General features: G+C 37.4%; 1 protein-coding gene across 1 annotated transcript in view; it reads right to left on the bottom strand.

The window, feature by feature from the left end:
• CEP112 (centrosomal protein 112kDa) overlaps positions 1-23,887 on the bottom strand; it is a 157,128-nt gene extending 133,241 nt beyond the window's left edge. Inside the window, exons 1-7 of the mRNA XM_010002794.1 lie at positions 23,788-23,887; positions 22,661-22,851; positions 21,752-21,918; positions 16,445-16,541; positions 14,125-14,199; positions 6,584-6,631; positions 6,374-6,451 (exon numbers count right to left, since the gene is read on the bottom strand). Coding sequence (XP_010001096.1) covers positions 6,374-6,451; positions 6,584-6,631; positions 14,125-14,199; positions 16,445-16,541; positions 21,752-21,918; positions 22,661-22,851; positions 23,788-23,887 — 756 coding nt within the window. The remainder of the gene's footprint in view (positions 1-6,373; positions 6,452-6,583; positions 6,632-14,124; positions 14,200-16,444; positions 16,542-21,751; positions 21,919-22,660; positions 22,852-23,787) is intronic.
• Between the last annotated feature and the right edge of the window lie 752 nt (positions 23,888-24,639).

Below are 24,639 nucleotides of genomic sequence, written 5' to 3'. Positions count from 1 at the left end.
CTTCCAGTTACAATATTTTTACAGGGGACTCTTTGAAGAGAAACTAGATATTCACTTAAGTAAAAAATTAATATGACATTGCCCCATTTCTATAGCCACTAAAAATGAAAGGGTTTGTCCTAAATCAAATCATAACAGCTTTCTCCCCATCAAGAAAAGTCCATTTTTTAAATTGCACTGAACATTAATACCTATTTGCTGTGTACAGAAAAATAATTGAATGGACAATTGTTCTTATTCATATGTAAATGTCATTAGTCTCTTTCAAAAGAGAACAATGTAGTTTTCAAGTTAGGGGTGGAGAGAATAGGAGGAAAATCATCCAGCTCTGTACCCCAACAATTGTAATAACTTGAAATGGTGTTTTTATTATGAAGGATGTTTCATCTAGATCAAACTGTACCATGCAGATGAGCACTACAGCACATCATATTACTCAACAGCTTTATTTGGAGTGGCAAGTATCACACTTCCATGCATAACCAACATCTGCCACTAGCAGTTGAGGCTCTGACATGAGTAAACAACAAAAAAGTTAAAAATGTGTTCAGAAATTGTGAAAGCTTATGCATGATATTAACTTATTAGCTGCAGTTTCATAAAGGACAACTCAAAAATGCAAACTACCTTCAGTCACCGGCAATGAAAATGGAACCCACCTGAACCTTGGGAACATGCAGAAATCATACTGACTTCAAAGGAATTTAGCAATATCTGAATATTAAAAAAACAAACAAAAAACTACTTGAAAACTTCATATAATTCTGTATAGTGCCAAGAGCAGTGAAGTAAACAAGTCTGCACACACTGAGTCAACACCACTTACTTCCCTGCCCCCCCCCCCAGTTATTCCTTATTTTCCATGTGTTGTATCTCAGCAGCTACTGACCTTTTTACAGTTATTTCAAGATCTAATAGTCATTAAAACTGTGCTCCTACTTTATTTCACAAGTGCAACATGTGGCAATAACAGTAGTAGTATCTATTTTTTTCAGTCAATGTCTTTTCTCCCTTAAAAAACAGGATCTATCCATGTAAAAAAGTCAAACTTTCTTCCTTCTTTTAAAAAGCAAGAGACACTTTGAGATAGAGATTAATCATGCAGCAAAAGATTAATTCCCAGCTGCTTGGCAACCATCTGGACATTCTACTGGTTAAAACACTAGTTTGAATTGCTAACCTACCTCTTTGATCTTTCTCAATGTCTCCAGCACATATGTGCAATAATTAAAGACACAGTTCACAAACTATTGCAAAAGTAACAAGTAAATAAGTGTACATGGACATATATATCCCCACAACCAGACCAATTAGTAAAAGGAATTATAAATCACAAGTCAGTTTTTGAAAGCATGTCTCATCCTGACATACACTGTATGTCTCACACCAGTCTAGCAATAAAATAAGGTTTGGGTTTTATTACATTACGTTCTGAAGAGTTATCAAAGCAAGACAGGATGTGATTTCCTCACACAGAAGACAATGGACAACTTGCACATGTTCTTAGGAACAGGACATTAATCAGCCAGGAACCATGTTAACAGAAGTCAAGATTGCTGCTTTTTTAAACATGAACTAGCAGATCACTATTCAGAATGATCACTTGGTGGTAAGTATCAATTTGCAACTGCAATCTCAATATAAATCAGACACTGCCTTCATAATAGACATCAGGTTTGTGGTTAAAAGCAGGAAATTCAAATGAACCAGAGAATAAGTCACAATACACACTGCTTGGCATATTTTTAAGGGGAATAAACCAGTATTTTCAGAACAAAGTTATCATTAGAAAAAAGCTATGAAAAAATTAGATGAAAGCAATAATTATGTCATATCTGCCTTTTTGCATTTTCTTGTCCCTTCTTACGGTCCACACTTCTGCAAACTGAATTCTTACATGCATTCTTACATTTTAATAAGAATATTCACTAAAATAAAAATATAAGAACCTTTTCTTTTAGGATCCTTGGCAAAGCAGCAAGATGTCTAAAGTATGACCTGGGACAGCTCCGGATGAAGAGGGCAACAAAAGGGAAACAGCACAGGGAGAGAAGCAGAAATAAAGTAAAAGAAGAAAAAAATATTTGGACACATGAATCTCCAGTTGTTGTAAGGTACAATTTTCAGTCCCACCTACAGATGCCTTTGCAATAAAAATGTTTTCAGAAAGTCCAGCAAAAACACTCTCTTCATATTATTAGTAAATACTTCCAAGCTTAAAATTGTAAACAGAATCAGCAGCCCCATTACATGCCTGGGTAGGTTCCATCAGCTGTGCTCAGCTCTCCCAATTCCATATATAAATGTATCCATCTACCATGGAGATTTAAACTCCAGAGACAGACACACACATGAGCATGCAAACATTTTATTTCATTGTATTAGATAAGAGAACAATACTGAAATCTTTTGTTCCCATTTTTGGAAGATATGGACGAAATATCTGTTTTCAATGAGGAAAATATATCAAATGGTGATGTCTCATTGGGTGGGTTTTGAGGGAGGTGAATCTTTTTTATATCCCAAAAGTGCACAGTGAAAAAAGAATGTTCCACATACCCTGAGAGGTCACCAAACAGTCTCTGACAAGCTAAAAGCATAATAATGTTAATTTTACACTGGTAAAAGCTTAGTTTGATTACAAGAATCCTTTTAGGACACAGTCTTCATATTAGTTGCATTTATTGCTTTAATCTGGCACGTGTTAAGCATTTAACTCATGTCTTTGCGTACTTTGCTATAGAACGGAGCAACTAAGAGGAAGAAATCAAAGCCAAAAGGACAATGCTCACTGATCAACATCTTCTAAACGCATGGGTTTTTATCTTCAAGTTTTCTTTGGGTTTTTTTTCCCTCCCCTCCTAAAACCCCACCTCTTCTGTATAACACCACCACCAAGTGTTTTCACTCTCCCTCTCAAGCTCCACAACTTTCTTCCCTCCTTATTCTCTGTATGGTCCCTTTTGCAGAAAATCTGTATCACAGCCCTTATGCAACTCTCTTCATTTCAGGCTATAATCCATCTCTTGCCAGATCAGTGAGAAGCACAGTAAATCTGCTGCTTTCAACATCTTCAATGCAGAACACTTCAAGCCAGACCATGACTTGACTACAACGTCATCACTGCAGCACATTGATTTTATCGTAACATAAATATCTCACCAGACCAACACTTTTGGTGCAGCAAAGCCACATACTTGGCTTGATGAGCTTTATAAACAAAATTTGTGTCATGCAACAAATGGGAGTGCTCATTCACAGGGGGAAAAAAAAAAAAAGAGATAAATGTAAATAAAGGTTAAAAAGATAAAGGTTCTAAACAGGGTTTTGGTTTTCTTTAAAAAGGCTGTACGTTAAACATGATTCCTGATTACAGAAAACCCACCACCCTCTTCATCTTACTTCCAGTCTTCAATGAATTTTCAGGGGAAAATGATTTCTCTTTCGCATTCTCTACAGTCTTAAGCTATCTTTCACTACCTAGCTCATCCCACTTTATTCCCAGGCACATACTCTCTCTCCTTCAATCTTCTTTCCACAAGACAAACTGGTGGAAATTATCCTGCAGGAATTCTGTATCCTCTTGAAACTTCACTCACTGCTTTCCCCAGAACTACTCCTCCCTCCAGTTGCTCTGCCCTAACTCCTACTCCAGCTGATGGTAGGTTTCTGCCAGACTGCTTTAGTATACAAGAGGCTGAAAAAACACTCAGGCTCCAGTATCTAAAGACTTTATCACTGGATTTCCAAAAATCTAAACAGAGAAGTGACAGGAGCACAGTGACAAAGACAACAAAGACCCTGTAAATACTCCATGTTCTCAGTTAACAGACAAAGCTTCATCACAGCATCATTGCACAAAGCATCAAGCTTGCCAGTCAGCCTAAAAAAATTCTGTCAGAGTTGATGTATGCCTCAGTACAAATTTACTCCTGGTGTTAATTATAACTTCCCATTTAAAAGAAAAAGATACAATTATTTCCAATATTCTTGCCTCAGATTTGTTTAGGTTCCAGTTGCTGAGTCTAGATAAATACCTTCGCTTACATGAACAAAATAAGAGATGGAGAAAAATTGAGACTGACAAAATGAAAAAAATAAATAAATCAAGAAACAGATCTTCTTTAAAGAAAGAACAAAACTTGTTTAGAAGATTCAACAAATAAACTAGTAGTTTGAGAAAGGTTAACAAAACCTTGTATTTTATTAACATATCTAAACTTGTTTTTTAATTCCAAAAGGATTTCAAACCCACTGATTTCAATCAGTGGTACTGATTCTGTTTTGCTGAAAAAGGACAAATAAGAACTTTTTCTTCCCCCCCCTTCTGCTCCATGGAGCACTGGCTGGCTCTCCAGAGGACTGAAGGTGAAGTTCAAAGGGACGTTTCTTCCTATTTATCAAGATAAACCAGTCATGCCATCTGTTCTGTTTTGCTGTACTGCTGAAAGCTGATATATTCCTGTTTTGCTGCATCTTCCTTATTTGAACCCATGATTTCTCAGTAGTGACGGTTTCCCAAACAGTTTAATCCATGTCAGAAGGATTTGGGGAAATTATGACTAAAACCCACTGCCTGATGACACTCACATTTTCATAAATCTGTGATGTGGTTCTCACTGAGCATGGCCATGTGTTTAGCATTACAGAGTCCAAACAGGTGCAGGAATGGTTTATGAACAAAGGTCTAAAGGTTAAAAGCCAAAAACCACAGTTATCCTATTTTATGTTCTCCCTTCTACTACAAAGAGGTTGAAAACAGTCAAAGGTTTACCAGAAGTCTTCTGTTCAGCACTATTTTTCCTCTAATACATTTACATTCCAGAAATGAAAAGGCTTTATTCTTAATTGAGCTTCACAAACAAAATAAGATGAAAACACATTTAAGTTTTCTACTTAATAGCACACACATGGTGGTTGTGAAATACTGTCTATAACCTTTCCAGTTTGAACTAGCCCACAGTCAAGTACCATTAGCAAAAAGTACTGGATTTTTACAGTGTGGCTTAGAGGATTTTTCCACTGAACTGAAGCAGCATTTGCTGAGTATTTTATGCAGCTACTTGGCATGCATTCCTGTTTATTTAATTTGAAAATATTATGTAAATGACAACATTGTGCTTTCAATTTATTTATTTTTTGGTCTATTTTCACATCTTATGAAACCTTGCCTTGCCTCAGCCCCAGGCAGTGCTGGGCTGAACGTTGTCAATGCAACAGAGCAGCCAATATTAGAGCAGAGAAAGTGAGAGACACATCTATTGTGCAACTGCCATGTCAGGCTGCTTGTTGAAGCATCAAATTCAACTGCCAGCTTTCAGCACAAAGTAGACTTACACACATGTGATTTAATTAACAATGGAAGTATCTACAAAGCTAATTTACCCTCCCTGTATCTCAGTTAAAGACACTTCTGAAATGTCCTCCAAAGTAACTTTAGGGCAGTTCTAATTCATAAGCATCCTTGCAGCAGCCAGCATAAGAGAAGGGACAGCTTCATGGCTTTCAGATGATGTTCCTTCCTTTCTAGCTCAGACATATTTGGAGACCTATGTAGGTCTAGGTACTCAAGGCTAGCTAAGGAACTGTGCACATCCAGCACATCTTCCCAGAGCTGAACACAGAAAATTGAAAGGCAAAGAGAGGAGTCCTGGGGTTTTCTTTTTAATCTTTTATTCCCAATACATGCTGAATTTCCTTTCCTGAAGTCTGGTCCAACAGACCAGTGATTCACTGACTTTCCAAGAGAAATATGCAACACTTGCTTTCAGATGTATCTGAAATGTCCATGTGCTAAATATAGTCTGAGTTTTATCCCATGACTGATGTTTCAAATAAACCAAGAACTTTACAAGAAACAGATCATAGGTGCACAGCTTCCTAAACTATGAAAAAGGTAAAGTGACCACAAAACTTTAGTTTTGTACATGTTCAAAACATAACAACATAGTATGGGAAGATTAAATAGGTCAGCTTTACCAGTAATTTCCCCAGTTAACAACGTTAAAAAAAGAAATCTTACAGAAACCCATACAAATAAAAGAGCATTAGAGCTAGATGAGGCAAATACAGAAATAATGTAGGTCCTACTGGAAATCCGCAGATTTTTAAAGCAAAAATCCTCACTAAATCAAGGGTTTCATTGCTTCTGTTAAAAGGTAGTTTGCAAAATTCCTAGAATTCAAACTCTTCTACAGTAAAAATTCCTTCAAAGGAAGAGTAAATGTGTTTAAAAAGTATTTTTTATTCCCTAAGTAATTGGGAAATACATGAAGTATTTAGTTTTTCCATGGAAAAATTTCCAAAGAAAATGCCCTAACTTACTATTTTGGGTATAAATTTCCTTTTCTAATAAGACTAAACAGAATCTTACCTCTTTTTCATACATTCGAAGTTGTGCCTGTTGATCACGGAAGCTGCTGCTTTTTCCTAGGCCAATTTTGGGTGTCATCTATTGAAGGAGAAAAAGCCCGAAATAACTTAATTTCAAAGCTCCAAGTAAAATCAATCCTAACCAGAAATAAGAAAATACTAAGCATGTTTGTTTGCCCTTATAAAATACCAAGGGAAACCAAATACCTACCAAAGTCACTGGCACTGGTTTTTCCCGCAAGTATCTTGGATTTTCCAACTAAAAAACAAGTTAGAGAGGGGAAAAAAAAAAAAAGCAACGTCAGCAATGTCTTATTATTTTTTACAAACAGTAAGAAATATGTCCAAATATGCCAAAAAGTTCCCAATGACAGCTCTGGGTGCACCCTTTGAGAGGCAACCAGCAGCAGTGCACTCCACACAGCAGGACTCCAAAGAGCAACAAGAAAAGAGATTTAAGCCCTTAGATGCACACACCAGGCTCAAGAACTGCTTTTCACTAGAAAATTTATCTAATAAAACATAATTAATGTGCAAATCATTGACACACAATCACCTCTAGATACACGCTGTAACCTACAAGCAACACAAAAATTCCCTGCACTAATTCTTTCTCCCCTAGAACGGTTTCCTTAAGAAAACTCAGCAGAATGCAAAGGCCCAAGACCATCCTGCCATCTTTTAAAACTTATAGAAGATAAAATCTTCAAAAAATATCATTATGTTGGGTATGACCAACTCAGCAAGTTTTAAAGTGTCCATGTATCCTATGCAAATGGATCAAAAATTGCATTTCCCCTCCTCCTCCCCCTTCCCTCACACCTCTGTGGTTGTAAAAATTCCATCAAGGCTTGTTTTAAAATAATTTGGCAGCTAAATACACAGCTTATCCAAAAGATTTCCAACTTTATTGGATAAATTTTCATTTAAACCACTGTAAAGCTAAAATAAATGTAGAGATTACAATGATTTTAGTGTTGTGTTTTTGAGAAATTAGCCAAGTGCCTTGAAACAATATCCACATATGTAAGTCATAGAGACAAAACATAAGGAAATCATTCATTAACAGTACTGTATAATTAAAGCAGCTCTTTTTAATCACTATTTTTAAGAACTGAATACAAAACATTGTTCACAACCCACTTCCTCTATCAGACAGCTCTATCTTTTTAATTTTCTCAGGCAATGAGGCTCAAACATCACAACACAGACAATGCCCAAAACCCAAGAAAAGCTTTCAAGGGTATAATCTTGTAAAATGTAGCAGTGAGATTTAGAGTATGAATCTGATTGCAATACAAGTCTTACAATATTCAGTCGTTTTTTTTAAATAAAATTCTAAATTGATCTATGAAGTATGGCAAATACATCAAAAGCTTGCACTTTCCCCACTACTGTGAAATAAATGTGTGTTGAATTTATCAGGGAAAAAAAGGCTTAATTCCTCTGAAATTTCAATTTGATACAGTATTATTCGTTTCCTGTCCTGAAAGGTTATGCAGGATTTCTATATTAAAAAGTCATCATTTTTCACCCAGAAGTAGTTGTAGATACCCAAGTTTAACATATACATTCAATTTCAATGAACAGTATTATCTAATAACTCAACACTATTGGTGAAAGTGTAAGATAACCAATACATGAACAAATAAACTCTATTATCTACAAGCTAACTAAAACACTTATATTAAACTTTCTGTCATATAAAGCACCCTGAGTTGGCTTTATTTCAGGGTTTTTTTGGTGTATTTTTTTTCTTTAAATATGCCACAATGATTGGCATGAGAAGCCCACGGGAGGCACCAGTGAAGAAAGGAATGCCATCTGCAGCTACTGCTAAATCAAGCAATCATTTTGGACACAGAAGAGATTGGTGAAGAGAGGAAAACAGGAGTGGGAACATCATGGGGCATTAACCACACAAGGCAGGCAACAGTGGAGAAAAAAATAAATGGAGACTGAAATAAAAAGCATAAATTCTCAATCAGAAAAATTTAGGAGGGCTCTCTGTCCTGCAGATTTGTACCTGCAATAGAAACTTCTATCTAAAACTCTCTATTTTTACTAGCATGATACTATTCCTTCCAGCACATTGTCTGCAAAAGCTCAGCAGAAGGGAAACCCTTCACCAGTGCCTGGTGCAGTTTGGGAAAGGTTAAAGCTGCAGAACCAAGTTTTCAAGGCTTAACTATTTCCCAAAAGCCCTTCCTCCCATGCAAAATGAGCAGTCACTCTTTACTTTTGCTTTTTCAGAGCTAAAAATTATTGCAAATATCTACAATTAATTCAAAGCCTTTATCTGACCATGAAATGAAGCTTTTTTCCAGTCTTCATTTCAAGACCTATCTAAAAAGCTGAGGTATATCCTACTTGCCTGTGAGAAAAAAGGAAAATGTGTCTCTAATACTTTGTATGGCCCAAGTCTTGCATTTTTTGATTTTGTAACAGCAGCCATATGTGCTTTGAAGTTAAATGTTCCCACTTTGTTACTTGTTGTGGATTATATTCACTTAAACTGATCTGTAAACATTTAATGTCTCAACATTCATTCTTTTCATGCTGGTCTTCTGCAAAACTTCTTGTTCTCAAAATTATACCACATTAAAGAGGGAATATCACAATAAAGAATGCCCAAAAAAGAAAAAAGCTTGTATTTATGAGAAACATGCAAATTTAAAAATAATAAGCAAAAGGTCAAAGACAAACCAAAATACATATGTATGAAACTGAAGGACTGCCATGAGAAGAACAGTAAATCACATGCTTTTTTAAGAGTATGAACCAAATAAATGTCACCATGAAAGACATCTTTATTTGAACTAGAACTGAACTCTAATTTGTAAATACCACTTCTTAACAAAAATGGCATTTTGAATTTCTCTGTAGGAAAGATTTTGGATTCTCCTGTTCTATAAGGCAGTCAAACAGACAACAAATCATGTTTTAATTTCTGAGGACTGGCACAGTCACCTTCTAATACTTGAGTCCTCATAAACCATAGTTGGAAGGCTTTGGATGATCAGATCCCCATTAAGAGACCCCCATTATTAACAGAAATAATTTAATTTGTGAAATCGACTTTACTCTCCTATATAAAACTATATAAAGACACAGATGCCAAAACTGAATTTGCAGTAAATTAGCCATAATTTTTAATTTTAGTATTTTCTATTTCTATTAAAAGCAGCCAAAACTAAACATTTCTGAAGCTACCAATGCAAGCAAGGAGTGAAGCACTGATACAAGCAAACAGAGCTGAAATGGTTTCTCCCAAAAGTAAGGACAGCGCAGAGAAAGCACAACTTGGAGCATTAAGTACGTCCACAAGACTCACCCTCATGACATCAACTACATTTCACCCCTCACAAGCTGTCACAGGAACTTACACCAAAGCTTCTGCTCTTTCAACACACTAAATGCCACAAGGACAGCAATGTTAATACTGTGCTTTCATTCTGCACCTTCCAAAGTCACCCTTTCTCCTTTGGAAGATGACTATCAGCATGTGCTGATCTCGAGCAAAGCAGAACTGCAGCTTATTCCAGGCCAACAAGGGAGAAGGCACGTTGCATATATTAAGATTCAGGAAAAGCCCCACTTGGACCAACGGGCTTGTTGCATATTCCTCCTTAAGCTTCTTCAAAGACAAAAGGTCATTGTTTTCAAAATAAGGATGGAAAAAACACACATGAAAGAGTTAAGAACACTTAAGATTTTGAAATGGTAAACAATTAAACTGAACCTTGCCCTAAGTTCTTACTTTAATCTAACAGACCCAGCCAGCCAGCATGTTCCCTACAGAAATAACTGCTGAGTAGCTTCAGGAAATTTGAGTAAGGACATTCTTATCTAACATCATAATTTGTAGGGAAGTTCACTTTAATGCTGCTTCTGCAGTCTTAGCGGAAGGACATTAAAGCACATGAAGATTGTTTGTCAGCATGGAAGTTGAATTTATTTTTTGAAGTCACAACACCACTTGGAGTTCACTGTGGGAAAGTTTTTGCAGTGTTGCTGCCCTCCAACACCACAACATATACAGTAGGTATGTTTATAGTAAGCAGACAGACTAAGAAACCAAACAAAAGATAATCAAATGGTTTGTACAGAAACAGTTGAGCTTAACTAGGTTGGAAAGACAGAGGCAGATGTGAGCCAAGCACACAGAACAGGCATAACACACACTGCTGCTGTAGCCACCCAAGAAACCTCTCTGCTTGCATCTACTTTAACCATGTGTTCTAGCATTTCTCCAAGAAAGGAGAACTTAACACAAGACACTAACTGGAATTTCTTTGGTCTAAGTCATCTTAAACCTTTATCAGGCAATAACATTTCCCATGCTGAAGTCTTCTGGGCAAGACTTGAGTGTTCAGGTTCTTTGTGTTGAAGATCCCACATCACTTCTGGTAAAACCTCAAGAGTTAATTCTTGTCCTGGCTGAATTCCAATGATAAAAGTCATGTTCTCCCTGATTAAAAAACCTTGTACTATTTCCCCAGGCTAACATCTCCTTGTATGCTTTCTACCTAAACTGAAGTGCTGAATTTCCTGGGATATTTAAACAAGCTACTTTGTTGCACCTAAGTCTACAACTCAATGACAAATGAAACTGTACCAAAAGCATCATGAAAAAAACACTATGTAAGCAGGTCAGGTAAGAATATGTAGTGGTTTAATTCATTGTTGGTCCTTTAGATAAATTTTTATATTCAAAAACTGTGTTTATCTGCAATCTAAAAAGCTTAGAAAAAAGATGGGGAAAAAAAAGAAAAAGAAAAAAAGAAGTTTCATTCCATTATTCATCAAGCTTCTTTTCCTGACACTACATATATTTCATAATATTATTTTTTGAGACATAACTAGAGGGAAGCTGAGGATTTCCTCTTTATTAAGTGTACTTAGCTTGCAATCACCTGCAGAACTTTATTGACAGCTGTCAAGTCAAATAAAGGGGATTCAGGGGATTTTATTATATCCTAAATAGCTGAATAATGACAAAGTTCAAAGAAACATGCCCAAAGATGACTTGCATTTGCCTCAACTCCTGGCTCTGAAACATTTCAAACAGCAATACAAATGGGTTTCTTCTTTTCTACATGGCAAATGGAACTTTAAGGCATGAACACTGAATTAAGGATAGTCCTCACCTGTAAGTCACTAAGGGATAAGAAAAACACATTTTCATAATGTATTTAAAATTAGCTTATATTAGTATTCCATGTATGAAAGGCATATTTTCACAATCAAAACTCAACCTTTTTTCTATTACACATTTACCCAGGCATGACTAGAATCTAAAGAACTTGTATACTAAAATGTTTGATAATCAGGAATGCTGCAAAGCAAATGGAAAAAATTCTTTTATTGCTCACTAGAAACACAAATCTCAGCCACTGATGTAAGCATATCATGAAGTCACAACACATTCAGCAGGTGACCTTAAAAATACACGACCTCTGAAGATGATAAAATTTAAAACATATTAAAGATGTAGAAGCCCAAAAGATAAGGGAAAAAGAAAAGTAATTATTTGTAAGTGGTCATTATAATCCAGACAAGCCTAGACTGAACAGTGAAGCTTTAGCAGCAAGTTGCTGCTGGGTGATGCTAAGCTTTGCTCACCTTTATGTAGAGTACCTGTCTAGATATTTGCAGATTCTTGAATAGAAGTATATTCTCCATATACACTTGCTTGAAATAAAAATAACTTCCCAAAATTTCAAGGATTCTTACTGAGAAAAAAATCCTTGCATGAGGACTTGTCTGAAATTCCCAGAATCAGCTGTGTCCCCAATGCCATGGCAAGCAAAATGTAGAGAAGCACAGATCTTTGCCAGCCTAGCAGCTCTGAGTCACCCTTCATTCCTTGGCACACAACTAAAAAGAAAAACCAACCCCACACCAAGGAAATTTTGAAAAGCTTTTTAAAAACAACTGGTCTTTATATACAGCAGTTCAAAGTGAAAGCCATCCTGGATTTCCCTTCTTAACTTCCCCCACAACTGAAGTACCCTTTTGGGTCAAGGATGTTCTCTATCTGAGGTGGGATCACATGTAAATTAAGTTTTTCAAAGGGTCTGCAAATGTAGGTAGCAATTAAAAGACAGCTAGATGTTCCTACAGCAAAAAACATGCTTACAAATAGTAGCAGGCACATCTTGCACTCAAACCTTACAGATTCTCAAGTGCTGCCCTCATTTATTAGGCTTTTTTTTTTTCCTCTTCCATAATTACACATTCCTTTTTTAAGTATGAAACACTCCTTAAAACTTCCTGACCCTTTAAGAACTCCCTGGAGGCCGAGCTCCATAGCAGGGAAACACTGGTCTACAGAAACCTCTCTCTTGCAACCTCAAATCCTCTTTTTCAGGTAACTCCCCACAAGTCTTATCAGGCAATCAAAGTCTCTCACTAGCGAATTGTTTAATTACCATCCCTGGAGAGGAGACTTGAAAAACTGATTTATGTGTCACAGTAGCCAATTTGTTATCCAAGAAAGTTCCCATATCAGTGGGGAATCATCATAGTTTAATAACCATCTATTATCAACACAACATGATTGCAAACTGGAATTTCAATTAGAAAAAGAAATAAAAAACAAATACAATTAAAGAGATAAGCAAGCAGGCAGATCAACACTGATACAAAAATGCTGGATATAAAGAGAGTCTTTGTCAGCACCAATTGGAACAATTTGTAAAATGGCCACGAGCAAGTTTGCCCCTTGAAGCAGCTTGAAAGCTCAAGGTATCACAACTATCTGTGCATATCAGCCAGGTATTTATGCAGCCCAAATATCCAAGATCTGCAAGTGACTGCTTGCACAGTTGTTTCAGACACCTGCACAGTGCTTTTGCAAATGGGAGTTATGTGCTACTGAAAAGCTTTCTGGAGATTCATGCTCCACACTCCACAAAACCATGATGCCTGTAAAATAAAACTGTCTAAGTCTGAAAGTGCTAGAAGTTGTTATTTTATTACTCTGTAAAAGACAAGGAACTCCCAAGGAGAAATACCATGCACCCTGACTAATACTTTGACTAATCCCCACCTTCTTTGGAGAGAGCAGTGAGGCAGCTCCTGGATTGTCTGAACAGCAAGACTTCTTTCTCTCTCAGAAGTAAAGCAAGAAAGAAATTTCCACTTGGAATGCTGACAGGCACCAAAACAGCAACAGAATCACCCAGAAGCACACGAAAAAGTTAAAATTATCTCTTACCATTTATGTTTTTACTGAAGAGAACTTAGCCATGAATGCAAACCATTGAGTGTAAGAGCCAACATTTTAAATTGCTGCCATATCCCTCTGGGCTGGATAGTGTATGAAGGATAAGGATTATCTGGTAACTGATTAAATTGACAACGTGAAAACACAAGATTTTATTTCTAAAAAAATAACAAAACTAAGCTTAAATAGTTCATTAGAAACTAGATCTCATCCCTCCTTAAATAAGACAAAGCAACACAACAGAAAAAACAGTGCAACACAACTACAGAGAGAAGAGACTTCAGTAGAACCTTAGAATTGTCATGGACTAATTCCACAGAAATACAACCAAGGGAATAAGAGGCATTTTTAACATTCTCTTCTCAAGAGGACATGTATTTAAACTACCCTTTCAAGCTTTACCATTTCATTTATTGATTCCTACATAAAGTTTTGCTGACCAAATCCAGAGATGCAGACTACCTGACTAAGGAGTTTTCATTTCAAGTCAGTAAGTAAATAATGTACTCTGTCCATTTTACCCCAAGATTCCAACTATGCAGACGTGCTTCCAGGTCACTGTCATCCAAGGAAATGGGTTTTTTATGATGATGGTCCTGGAACATAAAAAAGTCAAACAAAATATCAGAAAAGCTGGCAGATACATAATCTAAAAATAAAGCTTCTCATTAGACTTGGCAATGCTCACACTGCACTTCTGATAGTGCCAGGATACCTCTGACAGCTTTAATCTGAAAAGCCAAATTACCAATAGGATACCATGCTAAGAAGGGGATTCAGAGGGTAAGTTAGCCTCTAATGTTGCTCTTTATTTTACCTATTTCCAACACAATGGACTCTTCTACAAAGGTTGAGCTTACTAAACAACAACCAAACTACTCCATTCTTCAGGCAACATATTTATTCTAGAAATGAGCCATCTCCATAGTACCTTTTGTGAGGCTAATCCAGAATTCAGAGATGACTGGATCAGCCTCCAAATAATAATAAAGAATGAGTAAAGGAAGCCACAGCAAGGCAGGGATATTAACAGTGGGCAGGACTGGAAAAACAGAGGACAGAGCAGCTGCTGCCCAGCTCAAGGCTAGAGATCCTCTCTGCAGAAACCATTTCCAACGTTCAGCAAGGACTGTAGCTATTGTAGCTCAAGGCTACATCTTTCAGAAGGGAGCTCTTCCTGTAGGATAACAGTAACCACTGATTGCATTTAATAGATCAAATAGGAGAGCCAGTACTGAAAATTCCCCTTAACTGAGATGCACTACTTAGAGAAAAAGAACACTGAAGCGTTAATTACTTTGTCTCATTAAGTTTTGTTAGCAAGAGGTCTGTCTTGGCAGCCAAGCACCTCTTTTTAAAATCTGCTCATTCATTATGAACATACAGTGAATGGAGCTTTGACTTCAGTTAATCAACACTTGGTTGAGACAGCTCTTAATGTTTCTTAAGACTCCCTGTTCCTCTACCTGGGCCTGAATTATGCCAGAACATCTGTGCGCCCCTGACAACAGAACAAGATCCTATTTGTTCCAGGCAGCCAAATGTTCATAAAACTGTTTGGCAAAGCAAGAGAGGATTATTTCACTTAAAGGCCCTTTTAAAGCTGCAATCACAGTAGAATTCAGTATATGGAGCTGAAGAACAATGAAGTGCAGAGATTGTCTAACATTTCTCTGGATGCCCATGGTAGAACAAGGAACAAAAAAAAAAACACCCAAAAAAAAAAACCTAACAGAAGAACCCCACAAAATCCTTAAAACACCAAATTCAGATTTCAAGTGAAGGAAATCCTTTCCTTTACAGAACCTGTTCCATCGAAATATTTCTTTAAGTCAAGTAAAACAAACAGGAAACCAATGAGGAGAAATTTAGTAAATCCAGCATCTGTTTTTATTTTTAGTTACGGCTTTTTTTTTTAATTACATTTGTATATATACAATGAATACACACATTTTAAGTACATTCATTCCAACAAGAGTCTAGAGCAAAGACATTCAATATTTGCCAAGAAACCATCTGCAGCCTGCCATGATAAAGCATCCCTTTGCCAGTCCTTTACTCCAAATGCAGAGCAGAACAGAAAATGTCCTCAGAAAGACAGAGGCCAGAAGCAACTTTTCAGTTCCTTGCACTTCATCTCCTCACAAATTTTTGATTGTGCCCAGTGAAGAAGGGTAAGAACAACCTATATGCCTTGCTCAGGTGTCAACAAGCCCACTTCCAGCTGCAATCTTTCTAAGCTGTTGCTGTGACGCAATAAAAAATAAAGTGTGGGCGGACTGACAAAATATACACACCAAATTCAGTGTTTCGTGGGAGCTTGCAACGATACATACAACACCATAAAATATTTTGGACTAAAAGGTCTTTACATTAAGTCTGTTCACTGTCCTTCCATCAGCCATAAAGCCAGTTGTGTAAAGTTTGATAAGACAAACTGTCCAGAATTCACTCTTTCAGAGGTCAACCAGGATTAAACAGAGCCAAAGCCATCTATGCAGCTTTCTTTAATCTACTATTGCAAAATCCAAGATGATGTCAGCACAGTCAGTTTGCCAAGCCTGGGAAAAACAATGCAGCAGACATGAAACACACTACACTAACCAGAGGTCTGCTGTCAGGATGAACTGAGACCATCCTACAAGAATTCTTTTTTTCCTGCACTCTCAGAGGGCAGATTTTGATGGGCTTTAGTCCCTCCTATCACTCCTTCCCAAATGTCTGCACGTGCTTGCAGGGATGATGACTCAGGCAATTAGAAATAACAGGTTTATGAGGATACAAAAAACCAATTAATTGAAACTAAAGCAAGTTTTATGACAAAAAGTAGAAGCATCTTACAGATGATGGTGTGGCAAGGCTATCTTCATCTGTCCGGGGAGGAGGACTCCTAGAATGTGATCTTAATTCTGGCTTCTCATTATGCTTGAGCTTTTCCCTGTTATTAGCAAAAAGAGCAAGGAGAAAGAGAAAAAATTATTTTCAGCAACTTGTGATACACAACATTCACCTTAAAATTAAATCTTTTAAAATACACAAGGGAAAATAATTGTCAAGATATAAATCAAAATAGATAAAAAATAGTTTCATTTTTTTTTAATTATTGCAAATATCTTATGAGCTCTATTTTATGAATGAAAATGGTAAATATGGAGGATGGTAAAGAAAGGCCCACAAACTAGGACACAAGTACAGCATGAACAGTTATTCTGTCCACAGAGTAACAGGGATTAATTTATTTAAGTTTTTGTCATAAAGAATTTGAACAAAAGGGAATGAAGAGTAGCAGATAGGTGAAGACAACTGTCCCTGATATACATGGTCACCAGACCTTTGTCAACTATAGAATAAAGAAAGAAGAGCCCAGAAGAAAATAAAATTAAAATTATAGAAGTTTTAGTTAGGGTGACACAGCAGAAGATCCCAAACAGTAGTTGAACACCCTTCAGCATATACTGCAATGTCAAATCCACATCTAGTAAAGGAATTAAAAGCTCTTCTGATTCCGTTCACCTTCTTAGGCCTAGCTACATTGTATCAAAATCAAGTCAGACCATTAAAATACTTTTCATTCTTTTCATCTGGCAGCAAATGAGACAGTAAGTTATGCCAAAAAGACACCAAGAAGAATTAAGTGTTTATGAACAGAAAGACAACTGTTGGATGTGCAACGTAAACTAGTCACTTCTAGAAAGAGCAACAGACAAACTTTTCACCAAGCACAACTGCCCCAACCTTCAGCAAAACAGCAGGGACCAGTGAAACACAACAACTGGGAGCACACCTTCCCTTCCAGCACCAAGGAATAGCAACAACATACCCCGGTTCAAAAATAACAATTACAAAGCAGTAAATAGTTTAGATAAGCAAAGTCCTAGAGGTAAAAAAGATCAAAAGAAGTACAATAATACAAGGACTCTCTCTAGCATTCCAAATCATGCATTTCTTACCAAGGTTTCCTTTGACACAAAGTTATCTTTCTTTGAAAGGAGACAAATCTTTGCCTGCCAGTAAATCTGCCCTTTTATCAGACTTCTTGCCTGAACAATACTCAGATTGCCTAATAAATCAATAAAGTTCCAATGTTTAAAATGAGAGAAAATTCATGCTCCTATCATTCAGAGATGAAGGAATATAGATACGTATTCAAACCAACCTGTGTTACCTGTACTATTTCTAAATCGTAAAAAAACTCGGGAAAAAAATCTAGATCTATTATTTCTCCTATATTTGCTATTTTGAAGAAGTTCTTTTAGTTGATTCTATAAACAGAATTTGGAAAAAAAAACCAACACCAAAACAACAGACTAAAGATGGACCATAATTTTGCTCCTATCAAGCAATACCACCTGCTCACTCCCTTTTCCACCTTCTGCTAATATAAGTCAGGCTCCAAAAATCACAGGATTATTTTTTTCCTCCCAAGGCAGGTGAGTGGAGAATGGTCAGTGTTGACACCAGCCTTGTGACCCCCTGCTTCAGCCAAAACAGTGAGCTAAAACAGGAGAAGGAAGCAATTTGCTGTTAATAAAGGAGATCAGTAAATAATTTCCTACTAGGAACAAAGTAAGGGAAACTCCCTGGTTCCTTCTGGTGCAGCACAGCCACGCACTAACCTTTAACAGTGTTATTCAGGGATAATATATAAACATAGAGCAGAATTTTCCTATGGGGTCAGACAGACTAGGTTTCTGTGCAAAACAAACTACACATTCCTAAAACAGATTCTCTCACATTCCAAAATAAAACAGCACCTTTCTAGCACCACCTGGGCTGACCTTACACCTCTACACCTTAGTTGGCAAATAAGGTTTGTCTCGCTACCTTTATTTAGTCAGATAACTTCTTACAGAAAAGCCTCAGTCTTCAACCATAGAAATATGTGTATTGCAAGATACAAGTAACTATGAAAAGAACATCTCCAGTAGTTTGGTTCTTTTGAAGGAGGGAATCTTGAGATAAACAAACATCAAAACATTACACTGACACTATCTGTTTTGCCCTGAGAAAATGTTCTAGCCTATCTGTAGGAACTGAGCCACGGTTGGCATGCAAAATCTGGATCCAACTACTTCTGCCTACGGATACAGTCCTCCTGAGAGGGTCAAGTATGATGGAACAAGATCACCACCTCCTGGCACTCTTTACAAACTGCAGGTTCCAGAAATATTTAATACTCCACATCCTTACCCTGACGTCAGGCAAAACTGTAAATGCAAAGAAACACAGGATCTATACAGTTAGATTAGCAACCGTTTAATACAGACACATGTAAATAAGTGTTCAATGAGCTGTCTGCACAAAACCTAACAGCGAACATTTACCTTCAGTATTTCTTCTGGCATAACTTGCAAATTACATGTAAATTTCTCATTGTTATAAAGATTCATTTATGTACTCTACAGAGCTATCAACATTCCACTTGCTGACACAGAAATCCAGATTTCCTTAGACACAGCCCCACTCTTGGTACGAGCACCCACGAGCACAGCCGTGAATGCAGCCAACTTTCACTTCCAGATTTCTCTAAACCAGTTACTTATTCCATCACATTCACTGGCTTCTCGTGGCATGAAACAGTATGCAACACAGGACTCCAGAGACCTCACCAAAACCATCTGTTGATCACCAATGCAGCTATTTCTACAGTCCCACAGCACAAAAAAGGGAATTAAATAAAAGTTTCACTACCCCACCCATGTCTCAGGGAACTTTGCCAGTCCAAGCTGACTCTCAGGTGCAGATAATGAATGGGAAAAGGGTCAGATTTCCAATATTCTACTGTAATCCAGGTAGCAAACAGAAAAAAAACATGGCAAAGAATACAAGGGATAGAGTAGGTAGAACTGTACCTCAGCCTTCTTCAAACAGGAACAAGCACCAGCTGGATGCACTGCCTCAGCCCACCCAAATAACACCCCAGCTGACAGCACAGGTAAGGAATGCAGAGAAATTATGTGTATTTTCATGCAATTTATCAATATGCTAGATGGGGCATAAGAGGTGAGTTGTGCTGATACTGGTTATCACTCCTAATACCCAGAGTGACATTATCATGATGGTGCTGCTACTCCAAGCAAGCAAAACAATCTGATGGGATCCATGCCAGGCATCTTGACCTAAGACCAACTCAGCTGAGGTCTCCAGAACCATTTCTAAAACATAATGCATTCCTTATTTTCAAAAGGTCAAGCCTAATTTTTTTAATTGAAGGTATCTGGACAGCTCTTCCCAACAGCTCTTTGTGTCTCCAAGATTAAAGTAGTAAAATGGTAACACAACTGGCCATTTCTCTCCTTCGTTTCTTAAACCACAAGTCTGCTATCAAAACCACAGGTTCCTATCAGAGCATTTCACTGTAAGCAACTAGAAGGTCCTTCAGTATTAATATTGTAGGACTTGAAGCAAGAAGATGCATCAGTCATAAGAGCAACTTTTAAAATGACTGATAGAATCACACAGAATTAATGGACACGTAAGAAGAAAAGTTCCAAGATACTCAATATTGAAGTCTTAACTTGCCAGGGTGCCTGTCATCTACCCAAATAAGCTGAAAAAATTTAAAACACAAGACTCTGGACTGTGATACATGGCATACAGGTCAGTGTGCCTAAACCAAATGAACAGCTAATGACCACTTAAGAAAAATGTAAGTGAACACAGAAAAAAGAATTAGACTTCTGAGACAAAACTTGTGAGCACATTCATAATGCAATGAAACCAAACCAGAAGTTTCATACAGAATTAGAGCAAGCACTTCCTCCTGTGCAGAGCCTGCTGAGTTTCAAATGATACTCACATCCTACCTCTGAGTGCTTTTTGCAGCAAGGACTTCAGAGAGTTTAAACAACAACTGAGCTTCAAAACAAGAAACAAGAGGCAATTCCACCCGTAACTGAAATGCAGCCACATTAAAAAAAAATTGAACATAAATCTTGATAATCAGTGCAAAGCAACTGCAGCAAAAACAGCACTGCAAAAGAAAAACTTAAATAATTAGGAAGAGAACATAGATTAAACTGAAATGTATCTAAGATTCCCCCAAAATAGGACCAAAAAAAGTTCACTGGGACATGTTTATAAGCAAACAGGAAAAGAAGCCTTAATAACCCAATACATCTCATCCCTTTACCTGCTCTGTGAACAGCTGACTGGAACTAAGGATGCATCTTCAGCTTATTGGCTCCTGCAAACCTACAGAACCAGCCTGCCCAATGGATTGCCCCAGCAAGTGCAGCTACAGATTTTCAGGATTCTGCCATACAACTACAAATGAGCAATACTGGGTTTTTTTGTTATCCTCATGACAAACATGCAGGATGTAGGCACAAGGGTGCCAGCCACCAACAAAGCACGTGTATTTGTAGTAGACAGCATGATAGAAATCAAAACATTTTAAATCAAACTCCAACAGAGACCATTCAAATAAGGATGGACATGGAGTCACTGCAAATTCTCCTCCTCACACAGGAGAACAAAACACAGTAGAGTACCCCAAGCTTGGATTTTTAGCCTCATAGGTTTTAACGAAATTCTCCTCCTCACACAGGAGAACAAAACAACACAGCAGAGTATCCCAAGGGCACCAGCTTGGATTTTTAGCCTCATAAGTTTTAACAACTACAGCTGGTCCAGTCTGACCTGCTGAAGTCCAAGATTCATGAAGCTTACAGGAAATGCAAAGAAATCTTGCTATTTCATAAAATAGCCATGATGAAACACAGACAAACAGGTGTTTAGTTAGTACTAACATGCTCACAGAAAGATGGATAGATAGTCCTCTCTTCAGTTCCTGCCAAATTTCTCTTTTTGGCCAGATGATTTTCCATGCTAAGTTTCTGTAACTGAAAGGGGAAAGAAAGAGTACAAAAGGAAGAGGAAAAGGGATCGAGCTACAGCACATGGAAGAAGACTTACAGAAGCCAGAGATGATCTAGTGGAGGAGCATAATAACAGAAAAGTATAGAAGTTAAGCTGGAAGCTATTACCAGAGTTTCTGTATATAAAGCACAAACACTAGGTTCAAGATGAGTCCATGAGGGAGTGTAATAAATTCATACATACACATTCAAACATACAGAGCTTATTAAATCAAACATCTATTAAAGAGGAATCGAATGCTGAATAAAGGAAATACAAAAATCTTACCCATATGTAAGTGGTGTTGCTAAAAATGACTCCTCTTTAGAAGATGTCTTCCATGATTCCTCATGCTTAGATTCACTGTTTCCTAGCTCTCCCACTACCCAGTCAGGTAAGCAGTCTGGGCTACTAGTCCGTACACTTCTTGAACTTGGTTCATCAAAATAAATTGACTATAAGTAAAATAAATGCAAAATCAACACTAGAATATATTTATACAAATATATTCTTTACACTGTTGATGTTGTTTCTTGCAGGAATATCTGCAGTATCAAAATTCTTTTTCCAACTAAGTCAGTGAGGTGTGCAAATACTACCTTTCTAATCCATGGAAGTTAGCACAACAAGCAATGGTGTAAATGTTTTCCAGCACTTCTTTCAATATGGGTAATTTTAGCATAAATTAAAACTTCTCTCACTAAAGCTGATGGCAATGACTGCCACAGTATATTCAGGTCTTCAGAAAACTGCAAGCTTAACAATATTTATGTGAAATACTGTTTTCTTTCATAGAAACATCAACTACTACAGTCACCTCAGACTACCAAGGTCACCTCATTCAAGCACATTTTTCTTTTCACAAGAACCATCTGCTGATTAAGACAAAATACAGCCCCTAGAGTCTTCACCCTTCCAAAGAATTAAGACAAAAATTATCTGTCCTTCAGAACACGTATTTTTTATAAGCCACCCTAGAACCCTAATTTTGAAGAAATGTGCCTTAAAAGGTTTTGTACATTGAAAGATTCTTCCAACCCCAACTACAAGACACGCAACATAAATGCCTGGATCAACCACATGTGATTCCACTCAGTTCGTACAGAATTGGTTTGCACAGTTATGCCAAATCATACACTTTAAAGTATTTTCAGAATATATTTAAGCAAGTTTGGCTTACAAAGAGGTTACACCCACCATGTAAGAAGGTAAAGTTTTCAGTCTTCCTGGTTCTGGTTTCTGTGCAAAAGGACCCTCCAGGACACCTCGCTTCAGCATGTGCAGCAGAAGTTTTGCATGAAGGTTCCGGTTCTTCCTTCCCCCCACTCCTGTGCCTGCTCCCGAGGGCTCACACAGCTTTTTAATCCACAGTGCACATCTTTGCCTTTCTGAAAATGCAGATATACAGAATCACTACTCATCTTCAGAGCAAATCAAACACACAGCAATACCAGAAGCCATTACTGCCCACCCATTCAGTAGAGGTCTCCTCTCTACCCAAAAGTTTAAAGCAAACCAAACAAAAACCACAAATGACAGAACCACAGGAAAAATGAATTAAGTACCTAGACTAAAAATAGGTCTTTAATAATAGTTCAAATGTATGTCACCCAGAAATATTTTGTATAAATTTATGTTTACAGAGGTTGACATGACTTCTGGATAATGCATATTTGGAATTAATCTCTAATAAGCAAGGAACACACAAGTCACCAGGAACTCGGAACTTCCTGCAAGAGCTGCCTCTAACTCCAACACACAGCTTGCATGAGCATTCATATTTTAAATACACAATAAAACTTTGTTCATTCTAAAAATATCTATTTACACAAGCTTTGTTACCAGATATTTAAACTATTCATTTGATTCAAGGTTTACAAAGCAAGGTCTTAATTTGTAGGGTTGGTGCCTTTAATAATAAGTCTGTTCTTATCACTAGATTTATGATCTTCTATTAATTGATGCTTATATTATTACATATTCCTACAACAAATTGGAAAAAACCTCTCTAAATGATATTTTGAGATTGCACTTATAAAATTGCAACACAATGTCTTAGAAACTTTCTGCTCCTACTGAATTATTCATTTTAAAAAGAGAAGTTGATGTATTTCTGCATCACCAAGACAGAAACTCAAACAATAGTAATAGTACCTAAAAAATGTAACTTTAGAAGTTGCATAAATGCTCTTCAAAACAGTACCTTGTAACAACAGACATCACGCATCTTGTTAAAGAAAGTGATACAAGTACATATGACAACTATCATTAAACTGGAATTTTGTTATTAGTGTGTCTCTATATGCACATTTTGCCTTATTTACCTGAGCTCTGCTGCAGCTTTAGAACATAAGGCTTCATATCCACAACACAGTGGTCAAGTTCTCTGTCTAGTTGTTCCCATATTTCCTCTTCACCATTCATTTTGAAAGAACACAAAGTAACCTGCAAAATGATTCATATTGGATTAGAAAGGATCAAATATCAATCCACATTAGCCTCTGCAAAGATGTGCTTTGGAACTAGATGGAAAACAAACCTAAATATTCTACTAGGCTCAAATAAACACACCAATAAGAGGGATTCTTTGCAAACAACAGATACTCGATGTAAGCTCCAAGGATGTTTGTTTAGATTTGAAAAATGAATAGTCCACCACACAAAAAGGTGCTAAATTACACCCAATTTGCACAAAACACCTGAAGGTGTTTGCATCACAGCCACGCGCATCAAACACTTTAGGTGTCACAGCTGCATCCCTCAGTTCTTCATTTGTTTGGTTGTTGTTTTCAAGGAGAGAGGAGGGAAAAAAAGAGTAAAACCAACAAACAGACCAATGAATTAAGCGAAACGAACAAATCTTGTCAGAAACAACTGTTTCACTACGGAGCACTGAAAAAACAAGCAAACCCTCTCTCCGAGGGTCCTGCTGTCAGTTCCCCGGCTGCAGCGGGGTGTGGGCAGTCCCAGCTGCAGGCAGCAGCCCCTGGAGCCTTCCCTGCTACCCCCAGACCCCGGTACCCCCAGACCCCGGTACCCCCAGACCCCGGTACCCCCGAGCAGCAGGGCCTCCCCTCCCAGCTTCATCCGCCCTCCCCGCAGGGCGAACACTTGAGGTGTTTTACCAAACCCTCTCCCTTCCCTGCCTCCCGGCGCTTTCCCGAACCGCTTCCCCA

This window comes from Chaetura pelagica, unplaced genomic scaffold (assembly GCF_000747805.2).
Source record: "Chaetura pelagica isolate M959 unplaced genomic scaffold, ChaPel_1.0 scaffold47, whole genome shotgun sequence".
Taxonomy (NCBI): domain Eukaryota; kingdom Metazoa; phylum Chordata; class Aves; order Apodiformes; family Apodidae; genus Chaetura; species Chaetura pelagica.
Note: the sequence above shows the minus strand (reverse complement) of the source record. Positions and strands in the feature narration are given on the sequence as shown.